General features: G+C 41.4%; 3 protein-coding genes across 3 annotated transcripts; 2 read left to right on the top strand and 1 right to left on the bottom strand.

The window, feature by feature from the left end:
* The first annotated feature begins 224 nt into the window (after positions 1-224).
* Positions 225-1,777, top strand: LOC128745121 (exosome complex component RRP45). Its single transcript, XM_053842113.1, has 2 exons — positions 225-427; positions 483-1,777. Exons 1-2 carry the CDS (start codon positions 362-364, stop codon positions 1,716-1,718), a joined length of 1,302 nt encoding a protein of 433 aa, XP_053698088.1. The 5' UTR covers positions 225-361; the 3' UTR covers positions 1,719-1,777.
* A 4,405-nt stretch (positions 1,778-6,182) lies between these two features.
* On the top strand, positions 6,183-9,459 carry LOC128739283 (N-acetylglucosamine-6-phosphate deacetylase). The gene is made up of 5 exons (XM_053834763.1): positions 6,183-6,892; positions 8,128-8,402; positions 8,467-8,685; positions 8,754-9,075; positions 9,136-9,459. The coding sequence occupies exons 1-5, from the start codon at positions 6,688-6,690 to the stop codon at positions 9,357-9,359; spliced, it is 1,245 nt and encodes a 414-aa protein (XP_053690738.1). The 5' UTR covers positions 6,183-6,687; the 3' UTR covers positions 9,360-9,459.
* A 2,529-nt stretch (positions 9,460-11,988) lies between these two features.
* On the bottom strand, positions 11,989-22,706 carry LOC128732798 (LIM and senescent cell antigen-like-containing domain protein 1). Its single transcript, XM_053826192.1, has 6 exons — positions 21,523-22,706; positions 13,557-13,673; positions 13,189-13,494; positions 12,873-13,131; positions 12,642-12,783; positions 11,989-12,569 (listed from the first exon to the last, which is right to left on the bottom strand). Exons 1-6 carry the CDS (start codon positions 22,086-22,088, stop codon positions 12,370-12,372), a joined length of 1,590 nt encoding a protein of 529 aa, XP_053682167.1. The 5' UTR covers positions 22,089-22,706; the 3' UTR covers positions 11,989-12,369.

Raw genomic sequence — 22,706 nt, 5'->3', positions numbered from 1 at the left:
GGGTCCCAAATTTATGCATGCACAAATATCTGTATTTATGGCAGCTCTGTTCGTAAATGATTACAAAATTAATCTCTGATTACTAAGCATTATATACCACCTGACTGGAAACCCCTTGCGCCAAAGTGAACAAATCTAAAACCCTACAATGTCTCATACTTTATAGCGATCTAGGTGACAGTCGTCAGTCGTCACTCGTCGATCCAAACGAAACTTAACCTTTCTAAGTACAGAATTTTTCAAAATATAACCTGCAGTGAACGAGAAATTTATTATTGCGATATTAAATAAAAATAAAATACTTTTGGCTCTCATATAGTGTGATAGTGTGTTGGCATCGTTTCTTGAAATCTATTCCAACATGAAAGAGCGTTTGTTATCCAATAGTGAAAAATTATTTGTACAACGAGCTGTGCTCGAGTCTACGGTACATTACTATTGTATTTCAATAATCTATATAAATAAGAGATTCATACTTTCAGAGAGTTGATGGTCGTTCTATAGACGAGTTTCGTAAGTTACGTATTAATTTCGGTTCCGAATGGGGCAGTGTTCATGTGTCCCTAGGTGAGACACGAGTTCTAGCACAGGTCAGTTGTGAGGTAGTAACACCAAGAGCAACAAGGCCCAACGAAGGGACACTGTTTATTAATGTTGAATTAGGCCCGATGGCAGCAGCTCATTTTGAGCCGGCTCGGCAGTCAGAAGCCAGTGTTCAACTAAACCGAATCCTGGAAAGAGCCATTAAAGACTCTGGTTGTGTGGATTTAGAGTCACTTTGTCTCGTAGCGGATGAAAAAGTTTGGAACTTGCGAGTGGATGTAAATGTCCTTAACCACGAGGGTAATATAATAGATTGTGCTTCTGTTGCAGCGCTAACCGCTTTAGCACACTTCAAAAGACCTGATGTAAGCTTAAATGGGGAGGAAGTTGTCATACATACAATATACGAAAGAGATCCAATTCCAGTTAGTATCAACCATTTCCCAATTTGCGTAAGCTATGGAATTTTTAATAAGGGGAAAATAGCAATTGCCGATCCAACAAATTTGGAGGAGCGCGTAGCAGAAGCTAAAATCGTCTTTGGCATGAATTCCTACGGAGAACTTTGTGGTATTCATTTGGGAGGAATCACTTTGACGAGCTCTGACGTTTTACTGAGAACGGCATCCAAAGCTGCTAAACGTGCTAGAACGATTGTCCAAAAAATTAAGGATAACATTCAAGAAGACGCTGATAAACGTAAAAAGAATGAGCCAATCGGATTCAGTGAATGCATACGGCATAGTGAAATAACAGCGTTAGTGCAAGATAGGCTTTATATTCGTCTAAAGAGATTCAAATTAGACAAAAATGATCAGAATAGCGAAACGGAAGTAATGGAACAAAGTTCTCAAGATGAGGATAAAAGTGACGAGGATGTTGTAAAAAAATCTGAAGCCGAACAGGAGGACGAACAGATGGAAGACGAAACAATAGTATCTCTGCCCAATAACTCCGTTGTTTTGTTGCCTAAGGCATCAGATGCAAGTAACCAGTGGATTCCAGAAGATGAGATGGGGACTGAAGAAAATGCGAGAAAATCCATTAAAAAACAGAATAAAAAGAAGAAAAAGAAAAGGTCAAAGGAAGCCATTGCTCGCATGAATGACATTGAAGGCTCAAGCAGCAGCGAAGATGAAACGTGTATGCTTACTTCAGATGATATCAATCGATAAACTTTACTTCGGCGAAATATAAGTTTGATGAATAAAGGCATATTAGCAAAATATTTGCTTTCCATCATTACTTAATCATTGCAATCGAAATTAAAATTCAATCCGATTATTTTAGACTTAAAAACAAAAACAGAACAAGCAGGTGGGGCTTATATGCGAGTACTGATGGGTACTTCTTCATAAACTTTAACGTTTAACTTTAACGGCACAGAGCCCCACGGTTTAATTTTGACCATAGTTGGTACGGTGGGGATGATGACATAGCAGTTTATAGTTACGCAGCTGCCTGTGAGGGACATGTATAAATATATATCTATATGTATAAACCTATATCTGGCTAAGAAGAGGGCTGCAGTCAACAAGCGTAGATTTATTGTACCGTTCCACGGTATTAGGATACGTATCTAATCTAAAGTTATAAAGTTGGTTGGATTCTATTTTATTCCCATACACAGCGTAGTAGGGTGCCAACTGCCAATACAATAACTCCATACTCAAGAACGCTCCGAACGAGTGCGCAGTATAGCTGGTTTGGGACATGGGACTTTATGCGAGTCCTTTTTAGTATTTTTTGTATCCTGTAGAAAACAATATGTCAATTTTAATGCTTTAAAAACTATACTAAAAGTAATTGTTTGTTATTCACCCAACTCAAAAACGGTATAGAAATCGATATGGGAGTTATCTGCGAATATGGGTCTCTTGTGAACTCAACACGCTCAAAACAGATAATAGATTAAAATGCAGTTTTCATGAATTCAAACCCGATTTGTGATTCAAAACTGCTAAGATATGCGCAGATTATTTAAAAAAATATAAGCTGATTTTGTATTGCTTCAAATGGTGAGTTGACAACCTGGAAGGAGCGTCAAACACAGCTCTGGTCCTCACAAGCTCCCGCCTCACGCCTCCACGAGTCATATGATACCAAATGCGGCGTAGCCTGGGCAATGTTGTCAATCTGACAATAGCGAAGTGAGGAGGTGCGATGCGAATACTGGCGCGGTAACCATAGCATGGCGGTAGAGGAAATGCTTCGTCAAACACGAGCGTCTGTTCACCAAGGAGGTGCGGCTCAAACAGCGTCTGTTCTCCATGTTAGGGGCGGCTGAGTATTATACTCGTCCTTATGCCAGCAGGGACTCTAAACAGTGCTGTGCACGATGGTCCTCCGGCGAGACAGGGGGTTAGGGGCAGGCCCAACAAGCCGCCCTGGAAAACTAAAAGTTACCAACAACGAAGAAGAAAATAGGGATCGGAACAATCGGCGTCGACCCACGCGACGAAATAAGGACTACGATTGGAAACTCGGGACATGGAATTGCAAATCGCTCGGCTTCCCGGGTTGCGATAGGATAATATATGATGAATTACATCCCCGAAACTTCGAAGTCGTAGCACTGCAGGAACTTTGCTGGACAGGACAGAAGGTATGGAAAAGCGGGCATCGAGCGGCTACTTTCTACCAGAGCTGTGGCACCACCAACGAGCTGGGAACCGGCTTTATAGTACTGGGAAAGATGCGCCAGCGTGTGATTGGTTGGCAACCGATCAACGCAAGGATGTGCAAGTTGAGGATTAAGGGCCGTTTCTTCAATTACAGTATCATCAATGTGCATTGCCCACACGAAGGGAGACCCGATGACGAGAAGGAGGCGTTCTACGCGCAGCTGGAGCAGGTGTATGATGGCTGCCCGCGACGGGACGTGAAAATCGTCATCGGTGACATGAACGCGCAGGTAGGACGGGAAGCTATATATAGACCGGTAATCGGGCCAAACAGCCTGCATGCCGCAACGAACGACAACGGCCAACGATGCGTAAATTTTGCAGCTTCCCGCGGAATGGTAGTCCGAAGTACCTTCTTCCCCCGCAAAGATATCCACAAGGCCACCTGGAGATCACCAGACCAACGAATAGAAAACCAAATTGACCATATTCTAATCGACGGTAAATTCTTCTCTGATGTTATAAACGTTCGCACCTACCGCAGTGCGAATATAGATTCGGATCATTTCCTAGTTGCAGTTTGCATGCGCTCAAAACTCTCGACGGTGCATAACACGCGTCGAAGTCGTACGCCGCGACCCAACATCGAGCAGCTACGAGTCACCGGAGTTGCCCAGGAATACGCGCGGCAGCTGGAAGCAGCGCTACCAACGGAAGAGCAACTTGGCGCAGCAACTCTTGAAGATGGTTGGAAAGGCATTAAGACCGCCATCGGTAGCACTGCACTAGCGGCACTAGGTACAATGAATCCGAACCGAAGAAACGATTGGTTCGACGGCGAATGCGAGCAATTAGTGCAGGAGAAGAATGCAGCACGTGCGAGGATGCTGCAATACCGTACGAGGGCGAATGTGGATCGATATAAACAAGCACGGAACAGGCAAAACTCAGTCTTCCGGAGGAAAAAGCGCCAACAGGAAGATCGGGATCGCGAGGCGATGGAAGAACTGTACCGTGCTAACGATAAACGGAGGTTCTACGAGAAGTTAAACCGCTCGCGCAAAGGCCATGTGCCGCAGGCCGATATGTGTCGAGACTCAGACGGTAATCTTCTCACGAACGAACGTGAGGTGATCGAGAGGTGGAAGCAGTATTATGACGAGCACCTTAACAGCGATGTAGCTGAACATGGAGGTGACGATATGGCAATAGATCTTGGAGCACGTGCAGAAGACGACAGAATACCAGCCCCTGACCTCCAGGAGGTAGCAGAAGAGATCGGTCGGCTGAAGAACAATAAAGCGGCTGGGGCTGATCAGCTACCCGGCGAGCTGCTGAAATACGGTGGTGACGCACTGGCTAGAGCGCTGCACTGGGTCATTGTCAAGATTTGGGAGGATGAGCTACTACCGGAGGAGTGGACGGAAGGCATCGTGTGTCCGATCTACAAAAAGGGCGACAAGTTGGATTGTTGCAATTACCGCGCAATCACACTGTTGAACGCCGCCTACAAGGTACTCTCCCAACTTTTATGTCGTCGACTATCACCATTTGCAAAGGAGTTCGTGGGGCAATATCAAGCGGGATTCATGGGTGCCCGTGCCACCACGGACCAGATTTTCGCGCTTCGGCAAGTGTTGCAGAAATGTCGCGAATACAACGTGCCCACGCATCATTTATTCATCGACTTCAAATCGGCGTACGACACGATCGATCGAGATCAGCTATGGCAGATTATGCACTACTACGGATTTCCGGATAAACTAACGCGATTGGTCAAGGCGACGATGGATCGAGTAATGTGTGTTGTTCGAGTATCAGGGGCAGTCTCGAGTCCCTTTGGATCTCGAAGAGGGTTACGGCAAGGTGATGGGCTTTCATGTTTGCTGTTTAACATCGCTTTGGAGGGTGTGATAAGAAGAGCGGGTATAGACACGAGTGGCACGATATTCACGAAGTCCGTCCAGCTTCTTGGTTTCGCTGACGACGTTGACATCATTACACGTACCTTTGAGAGGATGGCGGAAACGTACATCGGACTGAAAGCTGAAGCCAAACGGATAGGACTTGTCATTAATGTATCAAAAACAAAATACATGAAAGGAAGAGGTTCTAAAGAAGTGAATGCTGACCTCCCTCCCCGAATTCATTTAGACGGTGATGAAATCGAGGTGGTAGAAGAGTTCGTGTATCTGGGCTCACTGGTTACCGCAGACAACGACACCAGCAGAGAAATACAAAGACGCATTATGGCAGGAAATCGTGCCTACTTTGGACTCCGTAGGACGCTGCGATCGAACAAAATTCGCCACCGCACGAAGTTAACAATCTACAAGACGCTGATTAGACCGGTAGTCCTTTACGGCCATGAGACATGGACTATGCTCGTGGAGGACCAACGCGCCCTTAGTGTTTTCGAACGGAAGGTGTTGCGCACCATCTACGGCGGAGTGCAGATGGAAGACGGAACGTGGAGGAGGCGAATGAACCATGAATTGCATCAGCTGCTTAGGGAACCACCCATCGCTGCCACTGCAAAAATCGGTCGCCTGCGATGGGCTGGGCATGTCGTGAGGATGTCGGACGACTGCCCGGTTAAAAAAGTTCTCAATAACGATCCGACTGGAACGAGACGGCGGGGCGCGCAGCGAGCAAGATGGATCGATCAAGTGGAAGGCGACCTGCGGACCCTACGTAGACTACGTGGCTGGCGAATTGCGGCCATGGACCGAGTAGAATGGAGACGACTTCTTCGTACAGCAGAGGAAACCACGGCCTGGAGCTGATTAAGTAAGTAAGTAAGTGATTTTGTATTTTTGTAGTTTTAATTTTAGTCGGCAAACCCGGCAAACGTTTTATTCGAATTTGGTTCATTTGGAATCAATTGAAAGTACAGAAATAAATTTGGCATCCCTGTAGGATGAAACAGATGAAACAAAACGATTGAAACGCCTGAAAGTGCAACGAACACTGTTTTTTGTTCTGAGCTTCTGACTGACTAATTGATGACACATATTTTGTTATCATTCATAAAATCTTATCGGTTGTTGATTGTGGTCTGTGTTATAGATATGCTAAGAAGCACGATCAGCTGTTAATCGTTGTTGGTCAAAAGTTTCCAAAATTAGAAGCCATGGTGGTTAAAGTTTCTTATCGTTGATGGATGACACACTTCTGTTATCAATTTTTGTACTGTTCGACAAAGCATTGTGAATAAATTATTCCCAGTCTGAGATGTACGATTGTTGGTTTATAGACCTTGCAATTCATATAAAGCAGAATTCAAAGAACTCAGCATTCAGTAGAAAGTTACACTTGAAAGTATTCGTCAACGTTTGCAATTGCTTTTTGTTATTCAAGTGTACATACATTGAACGAATAAAGACAAACGATTGAGTGACTTAACTATTTTCTGTGTGCCTCTAAACTGATGAAACTAGTTTTGTATTTTATCCATTGATAAACTGAAAGTGACTGTTATATTAGAATATACAGACTAAGAGTTGAACCAAGTGTAGTAATGGCATCCAAGCACAAAATTATTCAATTTCAAAACTGTCGTCTGCTGCGCAACCATCGATTGACTGTGGATGATCTCTGGGTTCGTGCAGGAAAGATTATAGATCCTGAAAAAGTGTTTTTTGATGAACAGGAGCAAGCAAGCTTACAAATAAATTGCAACGGGGCCATCATAGCACCAGGCTTCATTGATCTGCAGATTAATGGTAAGTATGGTGTCAAATTTCAATTACTCAGCTAGATGGTAAATTATTCAGTTATTTAGACATTTGTAGCACACTCCGAGATACTGGATATCCTAACAAATGTACTTATATTAAAAAACTACGAATTAATGTACAAATAAGCTAAATATGTAGGTCTGTGGAATTGTCTGTGTTAATTTGGGTGACCATATGGGTTTAACTAAAAATCAGGGCATTTTCTATTCGAAGCCCCGTCCTTCTCGGGTTAGGCTTAAGAAGGTACAAGTTAAATCATACAACGCTCAGTGGGGATTTTTTCGAAAAAAAAGTATCCCCGAACTCCGAACTAAATAAGCTATCTTCAAGAAGAATTCGACGACATGGTATTTGTTTACGACAAATGGTTGTGTCTTGTTGTTTTGGTCGAATAAACGGCATTTTTTTCTAATTTTTTCAATGATTATCAATAAGAGTGAACATTTCAGTATTTCGCTGGCATAATTTTTTTTTCTCCTGAGTTTCTTGTAGTTTTGGTCAAATAATAATCATGCTAGATTTGGTAACGTTAACTGAGAGTAAAAGTAGGAAGGTAAATGAATAAAATTATTGTTTTTGCGCGATCAAATACCCTGCAATCGGAATTTACATAGAGTTAGCTTTCTTGCGGCGAAAAAAAACGGTTTTATCCCAGCGGGTTCCAGTGTAATTGATCAATATATCTCTGTACTCCTATAGAAAAGAAGGGTAAAATCCCCTTTGTTTGGCCCAAACTGTTAGGAACAGACGCGTGCCGTAAACAAGAATCACATCAATGGAATCCACATAATAATACCTTCCGTTCGATATCAAAACATTGAATGTAGCCCAGCGGCATTTGGAGATAATGATATAAAGGACTTTTTTGACCCACTGTGCAATGGTTCGAAGTAGAATATGATTATCACATATCGAAGTACAATTTGATTTCTTTTGAGGAAAGTTGTTTACGGTTCATTTAATCGCTCCTGATATAGTAACCCAACAAACATTTTGGTTGCATAATATAAAGCATATAAATTGTTTGTTTCCCGCATATTAGTCAAGTTAGAGGTCAAATAAGCAGCTACTTTTTAAATGAATCTGTTGGGAAACTTTCGAGCGGTGATTCGTGAGAAAGAATTTCAGACAATCTCAAATTCTATTCTTTTCAGACAGTATTCCATTAGGCCGAGTTGTCCCGAAATGAAAATATTACTAAAATACGTTTTAAACTGCAGGTGGTTATGGTGTCGATTTTTCCAACGATGTGACTACAGTCGAACAAGGCGTTCGAAAAGTTTCAAAGAATCTGCTCGCCCATGGTGTTACATCGTTCTGTCCAACGCTGGTTACATCACCTTCCAGTACATATCATACAGTGCTACCGAAAATTTCCAAAAAAGCTGGTGGTCATCATGGCGCCACGATTCTTGGATGTCACGTGGAGGGTCCTTTCATCAACAGCGATAAAAAAGGTGCCCATCCACTGGAGTGTATTAAGGAATTTGAACAAGTCAGTTTTATAATTTTCGAATAGGAAAACAAACAGTATACACTAAAGATCTATCTCCTTAAAGGGTTTTAAGACTGTACTCGAAATGTATGGTTCGCTTGATAACATAAGCATCATTACAATTGCTCCCGAGAAGGAAGGGGCTTCAAATGTGATACGGGAGCTGAGTGAGAGAGGTATCACTGTTGCTGTTGGTCATTCAATGGCAAATCTTAGTGATGGAGAAGTGGCGGTACAACATGGCGCTAAACTGATAACGCATCTATTCAATGCTATGCTGCCGGTAGGTCATTTAATAATAATCTCTTATTCATAACGCAATGAGCTATCCTTATTCATTTTTTATAATAGTTTCACCATCGTGACCCAGGCCTGGTTGGCCTACTGACTACCGATAACATTCCACCGAATGCTATGGTTTATTTTGGAATCATATCTGACGGAGTGCACACCCATCCAGCGGCTTTGAGGATCGCCTACAAAACACATCCAGATGGTTTAATTTTAGTTACCGATGCGATATCTGCCATGGGTCTAACCGAAGGGCGTCATAGAATAGGACAACTGGATCTGGAAGTGCGCAAAGGACGAGCCTACATCGCTGGTACTGATACATTGTGCGGTAGCATTGCGCCTATGGATGAATGTATACGATTTTTCCAGAAAGCATCCAGTGAGTGATTTCAAATATATAGTGTTCACGTGGATTTCCATATGTTTTATCGTATTTCAGATTGTTCAATCGAATATGCCTTGGAGGCGGCTTCTCTGCATCCTGCTCGTTGTTTGGGAATAGACAAGCAGAAAGGAACTCTGAAATACGATAGCGATGCTGATTTTGTCTTATTGGACGATTCGCTGAATGTATTATCGACCTGGATTGCTGGAGATTGTGTTTTTGAACAAGATATTGCCAGTAAATCTCATAAATCGAATTATACAAATGGAGGTTCTTGATTTCATTGGATTTCCTGCCATAAAGTATAATTAAAGGATGTAACAAATATACATTTTATGACTATTTTATGTCTTCAAAATATCAAATTATGAATTAAACGCTGGCTGCCAGTTTTTCTTTATAGTTGTTAGACTAATAACTGATGAGTATGCCTAGAGCACAGAAATGTCCTTGAGCGTTTTCTCTCTCTCTCGCTCTCTCTCGTGAGAAGCACAATGCTTGGATCTCAACAATATCTTGTGTCGATTTGGCAGTGCAGAAAGTGGCTATTGCGCAAGGTACAAGGTCCATAATCCCGAGAATATACCCATGCTAGTGTCCGAACGACGAAGTGCTGTTCGAAAGTAAGCTTGGAGTCGAGCAGTATACCCAGTTCCTTATAACGCAGTTTTCGCTACCTAATAGCATATTTGACAGCCTGTATTCAAAGACGAATAGGCTCAACTTAATGGATAATGTGATGAATTTACACTTGTTGGGATTTATTAGCATGCGGTTGTCGGCACACCATTTCTCAAAGGTCGATCATTCTTCCTGAAGGACAGCAGCGTCGGACAAATTCTCAACTGGAGGTCTTCTGCTTAGATGAGGAATATTAAAGGACTAAGGTGGCTGCCTTGTTGGACTCTTGAATGAGCAGTGAAAGATCCTGAGACGGCCGTCGCTATTCACCTTTAGATGGCTATCGGATAGGTATGAGCGGAACCAATGCAGCAACGCCATCAATGCCTAGCTTATCCATTTCGATGCTGAAGGAAAGAAACCTCAGTAGACGGATAAGCTGGAAAAAATTTCTCAATGGAGGGGCTAGGGTGTGGATGCAGTCTTTCAGGAAAATAGATGATATACCGTTCGGTCCAATAGACCGGTAAAGTTTCAACTTCACGGCGTTGCTACTATCGCCAATATATCGCTTAGTTGGCCTAACGTCTTATCACAGAACAGAAGTGGAAGTAGAAATCCAAACACGTACATGCTACTTTCTACAGGTACTAGCGAACCTGGCGGTAGCGATTCACTTTTTCCCACGAAAACACACGAACGCATACGAATGCACACGAAAACATGTGAAAGCTGCTATGCGATTGGCAGCGAGCGTTCTGCTTATATTGCTGTTATTCGCTTCTCTGCGAAAGCCTTCCCAAAGAAAAAGAAAAACAAAAAAGTCTCTGTTACCAGTTTTGATCGCCGAATCGTTCGGACTTCCACTTCTGTTCTGTGGTCTTATGACAATACCTGCATAACGTCATTCCTTCATCTATGCCGGTCCATGGCAACTGGTTTCCAGTTCTGCGAGCACCCAGTGTTCGCCAGTTCTAGCTCCACATGGGGCCCTATTCTCGCAGTCACCTCGCTTCTCTCACGCGCCCTATTCTCACCTTACAGGCCCCATTTGATTGGTACAGTCATCCTCAGAATCGCAAATTGTGCTCTCACCCAAAAAAATTAGGTGAGGTGACTGTGCGAGTAGGGCCCCAGATTATGCCACCTCGCTCCCTGCTCCCTCTTCGTCTTGTTCTTTCGTTCCTTGTTCTATGCGAAAATCACTTTTGCAGGATAGCTGTCCGACATTCTAGCGACATGACTTGCCCAACGTATCTGTACAGCTTAGCTTAGCTTCCTGACCACTGGGTTCGACGTAGAGACGCGCGAGCTCGTGGTTCTTTCTTCGCCTCCATACATCGTTCTCTTGCATCACAGGGCCAAAGATGGTTGTTAGCACCCGCCGTTCGAAAACTCCGTGTGCTCGCAGGTCTTTTTCTAACAGTGCCCACTTTAAAACTATGCTCCAATTGATGCTATTTAAAATATTTAGAATAACTCCGAAATCAGCATGGGCGATATCGTATGAAGACGGCCAGTGGTGCAATATTTACGTTACAGGGTACTTGTTGACTAGTAGTAACTAGCAGAGCTGGATGATGCTGAACGTGCGGAACATGGAAAGGTACCATCGTCACTTTTGGGACCTGACTGTGAAAACTAGCAAACTATAGATCAAGGAGTCGCCCATTTTCGTTGGGTATATCGTTTACTAGTTGAACGGATACAGTATTCTAGTAACCAAGAAATTCAATTGTGCTTTGGTGATAAAGTTGACGAATCAAGGTCAGCGTACAAGTACCCATTCCCACATTCACGCCATTTAACGCCAGGCAGATTGAAATTGCCCAGAATAATAATGTCATTCCATGTAGATGCTGTAGATGCTACTCCATTAATCGAATTAATGCTTAGATTCAGAATATTAAGGTCTCTGGTGCAATCAGGATGTAAAAAGATTAAGCTTAAGAATAGGCTGCGGTCTGAAAGTTTAACATTGACCCACAGATATGCACAACGAAGTATCCAATCGACGTTTTCGATGCTGGAAGCCTCATGGGGCTGCTCTTCAAATAAAACATTTGTTGGGAACTCCTGCACACATACCTGCTTTATGGTTAGGATGAATGTAGAAAGACTAAAGTTTGGTAGTTGGTAAAAAACGTTGGAGTCCATTGGTGTAAAAGAACGACGATACTGGACAAGTACCTACAAGGTATATTCCGCCTCCGACGTACTAGGGTTGAAATTGTGATTTTGCATAAAACTTATTGTTAATAAAAATAATTTATTTTCATAATTGCGATTTGACATGTCAGTTTCACATTTACTACACGGATTAGACTACAAAAGTATATAAATTGGGTCATGTTGTTTTTGTTTGTTATTAGCATCGTAAGTATTATACCTGGGTTAAAAATCGAGCTTTAAACTTTAAAGTTTTAATATATTATTCTTTTTTCGAGATTTGTAAATTCAAGGCACAACAGTAAAAAATAAGCTGACCATGTATCAGCCACGTTTTGTGTTAATCTGAATGAAAAATGTAAATAGCATAAAATGTTTACTACATTCCTTTGCGTTTTGGCCATGCAGTTACAATACTCGTTTGCCGGTGAACGGGCTTGCATGAATCATGCTTTCAGCAATACACTCGTACTTGACGCTTCAAGATAATGATCGTATTTAGTTGACATTCTTTTTTAACGTATTCTCGTGGGCAATGCGCAAGCGACGTCGTAGTTCAGCTGGGAAGCGCTCGTAGCATTTCTTGCATACCGGTTTTTCATCGTATTCGTAAAATTTAGATTTTTGATCCATTTTGTTGTCGCAAATCGAGCATGAAAAGTGGTGAACGCACCATGCTTTATTCAGAGCAGTAAACACTAGCAATAAAGAAAGCAGCATGAATCAATTGTCTATATATTTTGTCTTATTATTTAGTGCAATACACTTACCGTCACCAGCTATAACCTGGTTGCAAACAAAACAAAGATTACCAAACAGCTGATGGTAATGCGTTTCGCAATATGCTAAACCGCGTTTTTCATAATGGCGGTGCCCAAGGAAAGGTTTCTCGCATTTGGCGCAGACGAAATGCTGTAACAATATTACAATGTTATTTAATCCGAATTGAAGAAATTGTTCCTATTTTACATAATGAATTAACTTTAGAATAGAAGCTTTACCTCCACATGCCAGTGTTTGCCTAGAGCAGTAACAACGCGTTCTTCGATCGGACGTCGACAAGCACCACAAATCGGAATGCCCATGCGATCATGACACCGCAAGCAATACAATTCGTTCATATCATTGGCAGCATATCCAGTGCGATTCTTGACTTCTCTGGCAGTTGAATCCAGTTCCACTCCACAAGCAGTACAATTGAAATGGTAACCATGGTATACCTCTCCACGAAATCGGAGAGGAGCTTCATCAATTATACCACTGTAAACGATTAACTATAAAGATAAGCTCAACCTTATTAGCTTTGGTAATACTTACTGGCACTTGTTGCAAATATGCTTTCCCAAGCCGACTTCCTTTTCTTTGCGGTTGCAATCGTGGCATAGTGCGCGATTTTGGTTTCGAATAAAACCGGAATCGGCTAGCGGTATATTGCATCTCTCACACGTGAAACACTCCGGGTGCCAGTTGGCGGCCATCGCCTTGATGACGCGCCCGATAACGAAATCATTACACTTGTTACAGCACGGAGCGAACAGAATATGGAAGTCTTTTTCGCAGTACTTGCGACCCTCGAACTCGTAAAAGATTCCATCCTGGAACTGACGAAAACATTGTGCGCATCTACGGTGTAAAAACATACAATCATTTCCGATAGCTTTCTGTAAAATGTCGAAAATACGTACACGAAGCATTGTGTATGCCACAATTGTCCGTTCGAGTTGACGATCCGCTCGTGTGGTTCGAAGCCTTCGTCGCACCTGGTGCACATCATGGTGCCAAGCGACATATTGGCCGAAACTCTGTAAAATGATACAAGCACAAGTAGCTGAGAGTTAAAGCTAAATTTAAAAAATACTATTAACGTTCTAAGCAGTTAAGATTTAGTCACAGTCACACTATTTATTTAGTAGACATTTATCATTACGTTGCCTCCCGGTTCACCTCGAGGTACGGCAGTGGTCTAACAAGAGTTAGAGTCAACAGGGTCTTAGGACTGTCTCCGCAATTGTCCTGTATTTTCCAAACGAAGTGACAGAAGTCTGTGACATAACAACAAAAGATCTAGACTTGAAAACGCAATGTAGCACTTGGGCTTTGTTTTGCTTATCTATACCTATAAAGAAGGATTTCTATCTGTCTGTCTGTCTGTCTGTCTGTCTGTCTGTCTGTCTGTCTGTCTGTTTTGTGTTCCTTATAGAATCAAAAACTACTGAACCAATCGGCGTGAAAATTTGCATGTAGAGGTTTTTAGGGCCAGGAAAGGTTTTAGTGATGGTTAGAGACCCCTCCCCCCACTAAGAGGGGGGGCTCCCATACAAATGAAACACAAATTTCTGCATAATTCGAGAACTAATTAAGCAAATAGAACCAAATTTGGCATGTGGGTGTTTTCGGTGACAAGAATTTATTCTAGGGTAATTTGAGACCCCTCCCCTCTTTATAAGGGGAATTATAACTCCTCTCCCCTTTAAGAGGAGGGGTTTCCATACCAATTTCCTCATAACTCGAGAACTAATCAAGCAAATGGAACCAAATTTGGCATGTGAAGGTTTTCGAGGGCAAGAAAATTTTCTATGTTGAATTAGGACCCCTCCTCACTTTAAGAGGGGGGGCTCCTGTACAAATGAAATACCAATTTCCTCATAACTCGAGAACTAATCAAGCAAATGGAACCAAATTTGGCATGTGTGTGTTTTTGAAGACAAAATTTTTTTCTATGATGAATTGGGACCCCTCCCCTCTTTAAGAGGGGGGGGGGCTCCTATACAAACGAAATACAAATTTCCTTATAACTCGAGAGCTAATCCAGCAAATGGAACCAAATTTGGCATGTAGGTGTTTTTGGAGGCAAGAATGTTTTCTATGATGAATAAGAACCTCTCCCCACTTTAGGAGGGGGGGCTCCTATACAAATGAAATACAAATTTCCTCATAACTCGAGAACTAATCAAGCAAATAGAACCAAATTTGGCATGTGGGTGTTTTCGGTGACAAGAATTTATTCTATGGTAAATTGAGACCCCTCCCTCTTTATAAGAGGAATTGTAACTCCTCTCTCCTTTAAGAGGGGGGGCTGCCATACAAATTTCCTCATAACTCGAGAACTAATCAAGCAAATGGAACCAACTTTGGCATGTGAAGGTTTTCGAGGGCAAGAAAATTTTCTACGGTGAATTAGGACCCCTCCCCACTCTAAGAGGGGGGGCTCCTGTACAAATGAAATACAAATTTCCTCCTAACTCGAGAACTAATCAAGCAAATAGAACAACATTTGGCATGTGGGTGTTTTTTTTGGTGACAAGAATTTATTCTATGGTGAATTGAGACCCCTCCCCTCTTTATAAGAGGAATTATAACTCCTCTCCCCTTTAAGAGGGGGGACTTCCATACAAATTTCCTCATAACTCGAGAACTAATCAAGCAAATGCAACCAAATTTGGCATGTGAAGGTTTTCGAGAGCAAGAAAATTTTCTATGGTGAATTAGGACCCCTCCCCACTTTAAGAGGAGGGGCTCCTGTACAAATGAAATACAAATTTCCTCATAACTCGAGAACTAATCAAGCGAATTGAACCAAATTTGGCATGTGTGTGTTTTTGGAGACAATTTTTTTTTCAATGATGAATTGGGACCCCTCCCCACTTTAGGAGGGGGGGTCCTGTACAAACGAGATACAAATTTCCTCATAACTCGAGAACTAATCCAGCAAATGGAACCAAATTTGGCATGTAGGTGTTTTTGGAGGCAAGATTTTTTTCTGTGATGAATTAGGACCTCTTCCCACATTAGGAGGGGGGGCTCCAATACAAATGAAATACAAATTTCCCCATAACTCGAGAACTAATCAAGCAAATGGAACCAACTTTGGCATGTGAAGGTTTTCGAGGGCAAGAAAATTTTCTACGGTGAATTAGGACCCCTCCCCACTCTAAGAGGGGGGGCTCCTGTACAAATGAAATACAAATTTCCTCCTAACTCGAGAACTAATCAAGCAAATAGAACAACATTTGGCATGTGGGTGTTTTTGGAGGCAACCATTTTTCCCATGATGAATTAGGACTTCTTACCTTTTTAGGAGGGGGCGGGGGGCTCCCATTCAAACGAAATACAAATTTGCTCATAACTTTAGAACTAATCAAGTAAATGGAACCAAATTTGGCATGTGAGAGTTTTAGATGGCAGAATTTTTTTTCTGTGGTGTATTACGACCCCTTTCCCTTTTAAGAGGGTGGGCTTCCATACAAATGAAATACAAATTTCCTTATAATTTGAGTACTAATCAAGCAAATGGAACCAAATTTAGCATGTAGGAGATTTTTGAGTCTTGAATTTATTTTATGACAGTTAGAGACCTCTCACCCCTGTGGTAGGGGGATATGGACTCTCATACAAATAAAACAGAAATTTTGGCGAAACTCAAAAACTAATCCAACTCGAGAAATTCGAGACTCTTCCATAAAACATTAATCAATAACAAGACCACAAAAACTATCTATAGTAACACTAGATCATTCAGGACGAGCCGGTCGCGAGTGTTGCCGGTGACCCGCCGTCGGAAGCGCCGCCCACTGGGGGACTTGCAAAACTCGAGAAGTGATAAAGATCATCCGAGATTCATGATTTATGTACAACACAGGTTAATTTGTGGCAATACGAAGTTTGTCGGGTCAGCTAGTAAGACATAAATATGTATCTTCTAAATGAAAATTTTAATCTTCAACGTATATTGTCTGTAATAATTGGTTTAGGTGATTCGACAATATTTATAAACTATAGTTTTGCTTACTCTCCTACCATTACACTACTATTCCGTTAATTTGAAATCAATAAAATTTACTTAACTTTTTTTAAATATTTTTTTACCGATCAACCTAATTCTTGTTTTTAGCAGATAGCATAAACTATTTCGGTTAAAATCAACCTATTGTAATGTGTCTACCCGATTGCTCATAGCTATGAGGTATATTACCTTTCAAATGAGACTAATAGCGCACAAATCGCTTTAGCCATCTCTGAGAAACAGACGATAATTAATTTAAGGGGGACCCTACTCTGGAAGGTCGAAAAATAATTTCGTAATTTTTTTTTTTCGGATGCTGGAATTGAAGTTAAGTGTTGGGGTAGTCTTTACTTAACCAATGCAAAGGTATATTTAAAGATGTATTTTGTATTTTATAAATGCCAAAATAGTAATTATTATGCTGGTGGCAGCTGAGCGCGCGGATGTTCTCTACAAAACAGTTGCTTGCTGGCGGCACGTGCCGGGAACCAACGGGGTATCGAAGAACGGATTTAAAGGATAATTTTAAAGCGTTAGGTAACGGTTTTCGAAAAATTGCGAAATTGACGCAAATTTTTCCAAAAAGAGGTGTTTTTTAATCAAAATTCGCCAAGTCGCCAAAAATTGAAAAATGGAGATATCAAAAAAACGGCTACGTAGCAATTTAGATAATTCATTTTTACGGGCTGGAAAAAATTTTCAGCCAAATCGGACTACTGAACTCTGAGATACACGTACCGCCAGCTGAACAAACATGGTATCGAGAAAAACGCGCTTAAAATTTCGTACAAAGATGCACTTCTCTTGAGGTGACCGCACAGTTTTTGTCATAACTTTCCAATGAGATCTGATATCAAAAATTCTTTTTGGAATAACATTTCTGAAGGCATAAGCCTCGAAAATACAAAAAAATAAAATTCGATTTTTCTAACTTTCCAGAGTCCCCCCTTAAGCATAACTTTTAAACTGATGGTTTGTTCTCAATATAACTTCGTGATTTCAAGAGACACGCACGATATCGTAATGCATTTCATCCGCCCAAGTCTTCTCCAAATGTTGCTTAAAGGCATCCACAATCGATCCTTTGGTGCGCCCTAGTTTGCCTGGTATGTAACTCCATGCATAGAAGTCGAGAGGATACAAATCAAGCGAAAAGGAAGGTGACTCTTTCAAAGAAATAAATATGCAGTTCCAATTTGGGCGCCGTACCAGGTGGTGCATGTCGTTAAGTTGGAGCGAGTGCAAAAGCAATTTATCCGCTACGCACTACGTGGACTCCCATGGAATGACCCAGTAAATTTGCCTGACTCACTACCCTTCCCGTTGTATGCTCATTGGTCTGGAAACTTTATCAGCACAGCGAAGACAACTCCAGCAAATGTTTGTATTCGACATTATAGAAGGAAATATTGATTGTTCTGAGTTGTTGTAGCAAATCAACTTCAACGTCCTTCGGAGAAATCGGAGAAGTTTTCCTGCCATCAACTTATCCGTCCATAGAACCAGTTATGGACATAATGGTTCATATACCTCCTGTTTAAGAGCATTTAATGTAGTTAGCAGTGTCCACAAGTTTGGTATTACGAAAACATTTAAGACTATCATAAGACACGTAGATTAATATTGAGTTTGTACGATTTTATATCGAAGACAAGAAAACAAATAAACAAAGAAAATCCGGAAAATGGTCCTCACACCAAGTCTGTGTAGCTTTCGCCTGGTGAGACGGTGCAGAATCTTGTTTTGACGTAGGACTACGGCTTTCAGGAAGGTAACTGGTATAGGGTGTCATTCCAAAAAATCTTTCTCGAAAAGTGGTCAGGTTTTGAACGCTACTAGCTTAGTGGTTTCTCGATCGATTTTCAACATTCTTACACCAATCGATTGGAAAATCTTCTAAGAATTGGCAGAAATGAAGAAAAGTATGGATTCTTGATATTGAACTATTGAAAAATTGAAAATAATGAACCTATGTTTTACCAGAATTCTCGCTTCGTGATGGGTTGTTGGAAATGTCGTCATCAAACTGGAAATGCGTTTTCACGCTTCGGCTTGTAATTCAGTCAATTTTCAATAGATTTCCAAGATATTTACACCAGTTGATCGGAAAATCGATTTGGAAAATATTGAAAATACAGAAAACCATTGATTTTCAATGCGCGTTATTGGAAAATTGAATTATTTTCATTTCTTTTTGCCTTCCCACGTCAGTGCTTTCCTAGCACGGATAACAGAAATATGTACGATATGAGCTATGACTGTATTTAATTTACGCCCTATAGAATCCGATTGAAAATTGTTGAGTTTCAGCTGTTGCTGCTTCCCCGGATAAGGCAACGAAGACATCCAAATTCACCAAGCGAGACGCCAACAAACCGAAGAATACATCGACTCATCCGCCAGTGAACGATATGGTTTTGGCTGCTATGCCTTTTACTGCGCATCGTCAGTCGGTCAGCGGCTTTCGTTGGCGACACATCGGCAAGCAGCTAGCTTGCGACACATCGGACAGGCAGCTTTCGAGTCACATCCGTGGCATAATTTTAAAGGTTGTATTTGAAACATTGTTTGCCTTACGGTGCACATCGTCGTCAGTTGGTCGTGTTCATCGGCTGCTGAGGAAAGGAAAGTATGCTGAGCGTGCTGGAGTTTAGTTTTGTTAAGATACTTTACAACCCGTCATTTTTGTAATAGAATCTCTCAAAACCATGAAAGTTATGGTGGACTATAATAAGTTTGATGGTTTGGTTATCTTTATGGTTATGTTTACTTTATTTTGTATCCTACTGTTACAATTTTTTTCCCTGTATGGACTCATCACTGCGACCAGTATCGTTGATCTATTGTGATATCGTCCGGGTGTTTGCTGTATAACATGCACTGCATTTTTTTTTTTGCTATAATCGCTATTGAATGAGCGATATGCTCATTAAATTTTTTGTGTGCTTGCGTGTAGTGGAGCTTACCCCTTCCTTCAATGCTATCTACCAATTTGCCTACCTTGCTCCTTAATGCCAGTACTGTCTCCAATTACAGCCATCCCTGGCTAGGCGCACCAGTACATTTAACTATAAGAGTGACTCTTTGCACTGTCAAGAGTGCCTTTCATGGGGGTCATACAGAGTTGAGCATGAAGGAAGGGTAATGAAGGGCCTGAGAATTAACCCATGCTAAAGTCACTTCACATCAAATGACCTGATCGTACTAAGATTCGATCCCACAACCAGGGATGCCACATATAATTCTGTGTTTTTTGTTGGAAAAATCTGACAATCTGTACGGCGAGGAAAAATATCTGTGCAAAAATCTGTCCAATGTAAAACAATGAGAGTGAAAGAGATAGAGAGTCATTTTGCTGGCTATTTCCGTCTCTTTCACTCTCATGTAAAAGGTCAAAAATCTGTTTAATCTGTGTAATTTGGCGAAAATCTGTATTCTATGCATAGATTCTGTGCAGGCGATTTCTTTCAAATATCTGTTAAACACAGAATAATCTGTGCATGTGGCAACCCTGCCCACAACCACTCGCTCGTCAAAGCAGATTCGGTAACCTTGCGGCTACGGAGCCCCCCTACTGTTACAATAATTTTTATCTTCGTGGAATTGTTTCTTTTCGGGCAAACAATGCAGAATTTTCAACCCAAACAATACAGTACTCAGAGCGATACAAAGTGACCGGCAAAACTGATATTCATATCATATTCCTAAAAAAAATCAGAGTTACAGTTTTAGTTTAATGTATTGTAATTCTTCGACCAAAATATGCATATAAAACATTTTGAGTCAAAGCCCCAGCCCCCATGATTGAATTGAATATACGAGTTAGTCGGTGCTAAGAGACTTCGCGGACGTTTTAATGAAACGGTACCATACCGAAACCGCGTGTAGCTTTCGATAGATTACACTATCCATTAAGTTGGATCTTTATCTAGCTCTTCCCTTCTACCAACAACATTTCCTTTCCCGAAATGCTTGTGAAGATGCAGAGGATTCCCTGATCTTTAGTAGCAACAAGTTTTGGACTAACATTGCTTCCCATCCCACCAGGACCCGCATTCGGACGTGGCCGGCGTCGGTATTGATCAGCATGCAGGGACCTGATAAGTTTGCACAATGAGGAATAGTCCAATCTTCATTGGTACTGGTCAATAACGGAGTAGCAACACACGGGCGGTATCCTCCCAACAAACATTTTTGTTTAAGAGTAGCTTATTCAACTATTATACTGCTAAAACCAATGGAACAAGCGCTTGATAAGCTGCTATACAACAAAAATGTTCCTTGGGCTATGCTTATGCTTAAAGCCCCCAGCCCCCTTGATTAATGGCGGTGTCACTCGCATTGAGTGTTACGAAAACTTAGTGCTGATGCATCACTCGGAACTAGGAACGTGGAAAAATGGCGATTCCTACTGCCTATCGGTAAATGTGATAAAATAAATTTCGTAACCAAGTAAATATGTATATGAAATGAAACACACTTATTGGCTTTACTTATCATTTAAAGATAAAAAAGAAAATACTATACTGTGATGTTGGAATGATCTTAAAACTGATTAATGTAACACGTCGGCTATGAAAACATACGCACATGATGGCGTTTTTTGCTACCATTAAGGTGCATGCCGTGTCAAAAATAGTAATATTTTGAGCAATTGACAAACAAATCCATAGCAGAATATCTGAACACACTCATTTACGGTTATGGTAAACATCTATTTCGTATGAGTATTCGGAATTTGGGGCTGATTAGAACTATGTGTCACAGTGCCACGGAGAGGAAGATCGCCTTCGGTACGCTTCCAAAATACGATACGCGTAAAACTCGAAACTATCTTAAGAGCCTAAAATTATAATGAAAGTACAAACCCAATAACCTCCACGTTGCTACGTCCGGTTGGATCCTTGAGTTCCATTTTTCTAGGTTTTGAGGTTGAGTCAGCCGCGGGTAGATTTTGATATGGTCCAATCGATGGCGATTGCCGTGTACCCAAATTGATGCTTTTAAACTCACGAATAACGTTTGCTGGAAATGCACTCTCGCCGGTTACACTATATCCACAGTTATTATCAGTAATTTGACGATGCTGATTTAAAAACGTGTGTTTCTCGCCGAATTTGTCCGCATCGCGCAGACTTCGATTTGGGTTAGCAGTAAATTCGCCTACATTTGCACTAACAGCATTACTGTTGACATACTGTATACTTCTTATCGCCGTTGGTGTGTTCTGATAAAGCATTCCTTCATTCGTTTGCATTGCTTGAGAGGAGTGGTTGTGCTCGGGTGAGTACAAGTTTGCGTAATTACCCACTGCCACCGTCAGCGAGTAGTCTGAACCACCAGATGCAGTCGCATGAAGGAGGTTTTCCCGCGAGGTAGTTCGTCGTTTGTACAGATTGGAATTTTCAATAGGCTTAAGTTTTAGTTCACTCATGCTTCTTTCGTTTTTATGATAATTTAAAATTCAACTACACTTGTGCAACTTGAAATTTTTCGCAGAGCTTCTTATCGGCTCTTTTTCAATGGGTATCACCTTTAATCAGTATCGAATACACGGTCATTAAATTAGCGAGTATGCATCAATATTTGATCTGTTCGATGTTTGATTCATTGCTGCCGAATAAACATATTTTTTCCACTCGTTTAAACGCACCACCAGTTAGTTACCAATGCGACTTCTTTGCCTTCGTGCATGTAAAAAAGATGAATTACTCTCTAACTACGAAACCGGTTTACCGTCGAAATACATTTTATCACTTGAGTCAATAAAATGCTATTGCCTAAACGTATCTTTGTAGTTAGTAGACGATAAGCGTGAAACTCGCACTTCGGCAATCCAATCCTATCCGAATGCTGTGATGGACTGAGCCTGCAGGTATTTCTCACGAACGATGTTTGTACCCCAACTGTCGTTTTCCAACGCGGCACAATATGGTCACAAGACCCGGCTACGAGTGACCATCATCGCGTCAGTACAACTGAAGAAATAACACTGATACCGGTAATTCAGCGTCTACCCAATAAGGCAGGCTGATCAGACAACGTTTTTGCC

Source organism: Sabethes cyaneus, chromosome 1 (genome assembly GCF_943734655.1).
Source record: "Sabethes cyaneus chromosome 1, idSabCyanKW18_F2, whole genome shotgun sequence".
In the NCBI taxonomy this organism is placed as follows: domain Eukaryota; kingdom Metazoa; phylum Arthropoda; class Insecta; order Diptera; family Culicidae; genus Sabethes; species Sabethes cyaneus.
The sequence above is the reverse complement of the archived record's forward strand: the minus strand, read 5'-3'. Positions and strand labels throughout refer to the sequence as shown.